The sequence below is a fragment of the Pteropus alecto genome, unplaced genomic scaffold (genome assembly GCF_000325575.1).
Source record: "Pteropus alecto unplaced genomic scaffold, ASM32557v1 scaffold73, whole genome shotgun sequence".
Lineage (NCBI taxonomy): Eukaryota > Metazoa > Chordata > Mammalia > Chiroptera > Pteropodidae > Pteropus > Pteropus alecto.
This window is the reverse complement of record NW_006436284.1, coordinates 4,306,444-4,314,295: the sequence shown is the minus strand read 5'-3', so window position 1 is coordinate 4,314,295 and position 7,852 is coordinate 4,306,444. Positions and strand designations below refer to the sequence as shown.

The 7,852-nt window shown below is 34.6% G+C and overlaps 1 protein-coding gene across 1 annotated transcript in view; it reads right to left on the bottom strand.

Annotated features, from left to right (window-relative positions):
• Window positions 1-1,288: 1,288 nt before the first annotated feature.
• NDUFS4 (NADH:ubiquinone oxidoreductase subunit S4) overlaps window positions 1,289-7,852 on the bottom strand; it is an 88,215-nt gene continuing 81,651 nt past the window's right edge. Inside the window, exon 5 of the mRNA XM_006912452.3 lies at window positions 1,289-1,507. Within this exon, the coding sequence (XP_006912514.1) occupies window positions 1,404-1,507 (104 nt within the window). The 3' untranslated portion in view covers window positions 1,289-1,403. The remainder of the gene's footprint in view (window positions 1,508-7,852) is intronic.

Sequence of the window (7,852 nt, the reverse complement as noted above, 5' to 3'; positions counted from 1 at the left end):
ATAGATTTGCTGTGTTTTCATTTTCATTTGTCTCAAGGTATCTTTTGATCTCTTCCTTGATCTGGTTGTTAATCCATTTATTGCTTAGTAGCATGTTATTTAGCTTCCACATGTTTGTGTGTTTTTCTAATTTCATACAGTAATATCACTGTGATCAGAGTAGATGCTTGATATGATTTTAGACTTCTTAGATTTATTGAGGCTTTTTTTTGTAGACTAATGTGGTCTATCCTAGAAAGTGTTCTATGTGCACTTGAAAAGAACATATACACTACTACTTTTGGGTAAAATGTCCTAAAAATATCAATGAAGTCCATCTGGTCTAAGGTGTCATTTAAAGCTACTGTTGCCTTGTTGCTTTTCTGTTTGGATGATCTATCCATTGTTGTTGATGGAGTTTAAAGTCTCCTACTGTGACTATTACTGTTGATTGCTCCCTTTATGTTTGTCAACATTTGCTTTATAGAGTTCTTCTATGTTGGGTGCATAGATGTTTATAAGAGTTATCTTGTCTTGTTTAATTTACCCCTTTAATTATTATGAAATGCCCTCTCATTTATAGCTCTTGCTTTAAAGTCTATTTCGACTAAGTATTTCTACCCTAGCTTTGTTTCCATTTGTATAAAATTTTCCATCCCTTTACTTTGTATCTTTCAATCTGATGTGAGTCTTTTTGTAGGCAGCATATATACAAGTCTTTTTATTTATCCATTCAGCCACCCTATGTCTTTTCATCGAAGCAGTTAGTCCATTTACATTTAAAGCAATTGATAGGTATGTAGATATTACCATTTTATTATTTTCTGATTGTTTTTTTGTACTTCTCTGTTCCTTTCTTCTTGCTCTCTTTTCTTGTATGTTGATGACTTTAGTTTTGTGTCTTGACTCTTCATTTCTTGTATATCTCTTGTGGATTCATTCAAGCTCAAAGAAGCTTAGATAATATAAACTATAAAGTCAGGAACTTGAGTAATAAGGAGATTGGATTTAGGTTTATCAGATTGCAATGTAATCATGAATTTCTCTACCTATGATAAAAGAATTTCTAAGACAGCATTTTAATAGCGAAGGCTGGTAGTTTATAAACACCATTTAGGTGAGAATGTCTATAAAAAGCAAGCACTTAAATGTTGCAGCTGATTTCAAGCATTCCTTTTTAATAGATTTTTTAAGTACCGTAATTTCCTAGAGGTATAATCACCTCAGATTTCCTCTGTATACCAGAAATCGCAACATGTTCAATTTGAGATATCAAAAAACATTTAAAATAGACGCCACAAAATGTATCTTTAGTTTAAAGGTCAAATTTATTAGGAGATTAAGAGATGTATTATACATGCACTATAAATACTGCACAGCTGACTTTATTCACAGTCAAGCACAGAGATACAGTCAGTGCCAATCTATTTTGTGGATACTCGTGTTCTTTTGTTCCAAGAAAAGTTTGCGCCATAAGACTTGGACTTGGGTTTCGGAACCTTCCTCTCTTCAACATCATAGCTCCATCCTAGAAAACAAAAACAAACCCAAGGAACAGAACTGAAGAGTTCACCTGAAGAACACTGTAAGCAGGGCTAATGTTCATAAATTTATCATCAGGAGTACATGTCAACACATCTGAAATATAAATACTTAGTAATTTGTTCCCTTATAATCCTGTGACAAGAGGGTTCAAAATATTCCCCGAAGATGATTTACCATCTCTCAAATTAAAGCTGTAACCCATAATTCAATTTCTCCTTGCTCGATATTCCTTGTTCAATTACCAATGGTCATGTATTATGCAAAATTTTCCATTACTCTATGTGGTTTAATAACTGCAATGAGGAGCACTGAATAATATAACCTGTCTCACTGTTTTCTAAAAGTTGGTACCTTTACAACAGTTTGGCGCTCATTTAAAACAATACAGAAAAACATGTACATACTTATCTGTATAAATCAGAGTTCGAGTGGATCATGAGAGATCACTTGGTTAAACTCCCTGAACTTTGACAGGATACTGATTAAACTTAGAATGTTTTTCAATATTTGTTTCAAGGGCTATCTACATTAGAATGCCACAGAAGTATTTGATAATGCCAACTTTTAGGCCTAACCAAAAGCCCACTGGATCAGAATCTGTACTTTATTGATCCCAGGAGATTTTTATGCATTGAAGTTTGAGAATCACTGGTCTAAACTGCTTGTTCTCTTCTGAGAGTTTATATCCTCTCTCCAAAGCCCTTCACAGTATTTTGTAATTTTGAAAACTAGGTTTATTTATGTTTATGTCTTCTGTTTTAAGTCCAGTTCTTCAGTTCTCTTAAGATAGAGAACAACCTAATCAACATCCTCCCCCTGGAAAATATAATTCAGTTACCTTTCTATTCCCTAGTCCAAGCAACCTCTAACTTTCACCTTTCTTAAGATTCATTTTGCATCCCTGTAATTTATCATTCTCTCTCAGGACTTTCTTCAAATAATTCATCTTGAAACAGCTGCTTCATGGCTGAATCATATCATGTATAAAATGTCCAAACTGAATATTACATAGTCTACTTAAGTAAGCTCCTTTATCTTGTGAGTTGTCATGCATTCTAGTGCTTCTTGGTGACTACACTATTTGTGACCACAAAACTTACATTTCAATGGCCCCTTAGAATTCAATTTTGCCACAAAAATGAAGCCTATGAAACTCAAGTCATCAAAGTATATTGCTACTAATAATTCCACTGCTAGAACTTTTTCATTTGCTATAAGGAAATAGAAAAGCAAGAAAGCAAATGAAACAAATGATTTAAAAATACAAATGAGACATCAGAATCCTGGAGAGAAAATATTGATCCAATTCACTTGGTTAACATAACCTTACTTTCAGAGTAGAGAAAATGTTTTGAGTACTTTTACCCTTTAAAACAAACACAATCACAAAGTTATATGTTACTTTAAGAAGATCTGAACTTATAAAATAAGTACATCAACAAGTGTTTATTTAAATTTCAAAAAATTTACTAAAGGGCATAAGAATAGTACCTATGTCATAGGCTGTCAAGTGGATTAAACAAGCTAATTCTTGTAAAGTGCTTAGAAACTTATTTATTGAGTTTTATGAGAAAGGTACTTTTCTAAAATCTTTATAAATTAATATTTACCTTATATAACTGATGAAACCGGCACACAGAGTGGTTAGGTAACTAGCAAAAGGTCACTCAGCAAGGAAGGGGCAGAATCGGGGTTTGAAAACAGCCCGATTTGGGGGTCTATGCCTTAATTATACTGACTCGGGATTTATAGCAAGCACTCAATAAATGTTAAGCTATTATTTCTCCCCCAAATTTGACTTGTAATTACATAACAAATCTTCTATGTGAAGTATTAGTGTAAATAAAATTTCCATCATATTGGAACCCATTAATTTTGAATTTGTGATGTTTTGGATCTAATTAGGTATAATTTGGCCTGGTTATTAACAACAGAAAGGGGTTTGGGTAAGCAAATTAATACTGTGAACCAAGCATCATAATTTTTAACATTATAAACTTCTCAAGTACTTCTTTCATTAATCAACAGATGATTCTGATAATTATAAAAAATCATATAAAGCATTTATTGATATGTAATAATAATATGTAATGAGCATTTGCTATTCATTTAATAGTATTCATTTAATAGTATTAATTGCCTACTCCACGTCGGGGACTGTTTAGACACTATACGTAAAGCAATGAATAAAACAAAAAATTCCCAAACTTCAAGTCAGTAGAGGAAGAGAAAATAATAAATATGTACAATATTAGATGCTACAGTAATACCTATGATTAAAAATGTTCTATGCTAATGAGTACTAAGGAGAAAACATTTTAGAGAGGGTAGACAAAGAAGCCTTCCCTCCCTGAGATCACATTTGAGTGAAGACCTGAAGGAGGTCAGAGAGTGAGTCTGAGGATGTCTGGGAAAAGCACTTGCAGGCAGAGAACAGCAAGTACCAAGGCCTGAAGCAGGGATGCCTGGTAGTCTATGTCCTATGTTCTTGGTCCTGTGCTAAGTGCTTTAAATGCATTTATTGAGTTTTAAAATTGAATTCATAGGTTGCTTGGCTTATGAGGTAGACATTTTTTTACACCCCAATCTTATATTTAATTATGAGGAAAAAGCACAGAGAAGGACACAAAAGCAGCCTAAAGGCAACCTGGCTAATAAATGACAATGCCAGGATTTTAACCCAGGTTGACTTTACAGCTATGTACCTAACCATCTCATAAATAAAACTGCATTTCTTTAAAAATATCTTGTAAATGCAATTTTTATCAGTTTTACCCCTTTCCTTTCAATCTGTGATTTCATAACTTTTTTTTTTCCTTTTAAGAATCCCTGGAAAGTGAGTCTATGTCTCCCATATGACGCCATTAGTTGTAAAGAAAAGAAATAGTTTCTAGTTTCGATTCTGTGTCTGGTTATAATGACTGTTCGTAACTTACCCAAGACATCCATGATCTTTTCTTACCACATGATGGGTGATAAAACCCATGTCCCTCCCCACTCTGCCTCCCAACACAGTCTCCAGCCCAATAGAAACATTATAAGAGGAACTGAAGAAATGAGACAGTACTTGGAAATATTTAGGAACTGGTATTCTATACAGACACCTGATAATCACTTTCTCATTTACATGGTTAATCTGTCTTTCCACCACTAGAAAGAATTTTTTACTTAATCAGAATGCAGTCCTAGCTCTATTATCTGTTCTGTTCATGGAGTCTCAAAATGCTGTCAGAGTCACTGCAATGTGAGAAGACTCAGGTTTTGTACACATAAAGGAACAACTGGTTTGGGTTTTCTCCTGGTAACTAAGGAGTGAGCTGGCTCTTGGGAACTGGGAGCCAGATTATAGTTGCTGTTGATGGTGATAACAACAATAAATAGAAGTATCATTATAGGGATTGGAATGTGAATGGGCAAAGCACCCTGTGAAAACAAACACACATGGAGGAAACATGCATTTGCTAATAGTATCCATATCTACGTTATTACTCTACCACAGCCACCCATGATTGTTAGGATGAGTACAGGGAAAAGTTTCTTTCTCTCATTTTTCTGTGGAAAACAACTTTGTTTCCAAAGCTGCACAAGCAAATGTGCTTCTCTAAGTGAAAGCAAAAAAGGGTATGAAGAAGTCTAATGACAATTCACAATAGAGACTGAAACACAAGTCACAGTCTACATCTACCTCCCTTTGGATTTTCTGCCCATCATTCAGGAGACTTTTCTACCATGCAGGACTGATGCTATAATAAAAATTTGCTTTTTTTTTTTTTTGAAACTATTAAGACTCTGACCACATATCCAAGCATCCCTCTCCAAAATGTTTACTTTACAGTGCCTGGATAAACAAGTTTATTGGTCCCACTATATTTCATAGTACAATCTTTCCCAAGTTATTTTTTGTAATATTGTGGCAATATAAAGGCTTCTGGAGCAAGCAGTGAGCTTTAGCTAAAAAGACAAAATAACCATAATAACACCTGAAAAGACATTAAACATCTGTACTTAATGGGTAAGTTATAAGAATTGTACTTATCTTTTTCTACTTCCCATTTGAAAACTCGTTCTTAAAAAGAAAACTTAAAAGAAATACCATATAGAAATTTAAGAATGGAGTATTTGTGAAGTTCTATAAGAATTACTTTTCATCCCTAAAATAAGGGTTTTTTAAAATGTTTTTAAAATAAATAACTCTAACTTGATTTTCTGAATGAGAACATAGAAGTGAAAACATGTGCACTCCCTTAAGAATGCTTATATAAAATCAAGGTGTAGTCTATGACAATGGTCCCATATGTTGTTCTATTGGGACACTGAAAACCAGTCCTGTTCCTCCCAGCTGTGCAGCAGCAGAAGATCAAAGCAACTAAGCCCAGGGCAGCTGCCCAGGGATGGGGCAAAGCTCCTAGGGCTGCTCTCACTTCCCACTGAGGAGAGCAGCCATATGGCACGGATTAAACACAAATCCAACCACCAGCACCTAAACGATGAGAAGCGGACTCTCTTTGCTGTTTCACATACTGGAATGCTTTCACAAAGATATCTGAACTTTAAGTCCTAGTATCAGAGAAGTACTTCTGGCAAATGCTCTAGTAAACTTAAAATATGATCTGTAATATCCTATACCCAATTTTTTTTTTTTCCCAGAAATACACCCATTTATTTGTTGGTCTCCAAACTGGTTGGGATATTCCACTTCCTGTGATATGTTTGGAATAATTGTTTCAAATGCCACTCCCTCATCCCGCCCCCGCCAAAAAGCCTCTGAACAAAACCAGATCACAACAGTTAACTTGTGCATTCCATGTATGAAACAGAAAAAGAAAATTCCATTCATTTTTATTTACAGAACCATTTAATATTTGATTCAGTAAAGCAAAAACAGAAACATTCATCAGTGCTTTTACTGCTTATGAAATACATTACTTTTAGTAACCTCGGTTCAAGTCCTGCCAGAGGTATTTCTTCTCCTCTAATAGCCTAATCTCAAACCCTGATTTTAGTTTGAAAATGAACAGTTTAATGATTTCTCCTGTCCATTTCTGTACAAAGCAAGAACCAACACATAATTTGGCACAAACTGGCATAACTGGCAGTCACTGCTAACTGAGGCATAGGATCAGAATAGCAAAGGCTTTAGGAGGCCAAAGCGAAGGATGCTGGTACTTGGAAGGTTTCAAGATACCTCACCAGGCTATGTATTCATATTATGCTTCGGTGAAAGCAAAGCACCAACTTATAAAAGGGAGGTAGGGGGCTTTTAAGGAATTTCACTTTAATATTTGGGATGGGGTCAGAATAATTTAAACATATCTTAGATCATCTTTTATAAAATATTATGGAGCCGAAATAACTGTTTTGGATACACTGGCAAAGCACTCCTTTTCACAAAGATTATATAAAATAATTTAAACAAGCAAATAAGGTGAAAATGTCAGGCATGAGAAATATTAGATAACATCTCATACCTGTCACAGCTATAATACTTCAAAAAAAAAAAAAAGATTCCACCTTTGAAGTGATGGTTGACAGTCCCCTTTTACCTTTTCAAATACTATAGTTGCTATACAGTATTATTATTTCCAAAGCAGTAACTGGAATCACATTATTCAAAATTTGCTACAAAACAAACCGGTTTGTGTTCCAAAAGTATATTTGAAAATCAGTCATTAGAAATTTAAAACACATTTTTCTAGAGAAAGAAACTATACAACAATGGTGGATATCCAAAAATCACTAAGATTTTGATGTAATCGGTCTGGAGTGTGGTCTGTGCACAAGGACTTCCGGAATCCTATTTAACTCACAACACACTAGGAACCTTACTAAGCCATGTAGAACGCTAGCTGTTATGAGAAAGATTTTTTTCAGACTTCCAATAGGGAATCTAAGGAATTCATCTTTCTCCCTCAGGAGCCTTAGCAGTCAAGTTGAACATTTCCCTAGCCACAAGACAGCCAGTTAGTACCTGGGCCTGGGGATTGAGAAGAAAGAGGTAGGTAGAAAAATAAATTGGTCCTTCCACAGAAGATTATGCACTATCTATAGTGTAACACATCTTAGCCCTATTCATTGCCTTTATTTTGTAACTCTGTAAGTTGTAGGTATAAATAATATTTGTGGATTCTGTATTTGTGAATTCACTTACTAAAATTTATTCGTAACCCTAAAATCAACATTCACGAAGCTTCCACGGTCATTGACCATGACATGCATAGAGCAGTGATCAATTTGAGTCACCCCAAATGTTTCCAGCTGCCTTCTCATTTCACCTCTAGTTCTGTAAGCAAGTATCCTTTTTGTGGAATACTTGCAGTCACTTTTTTTT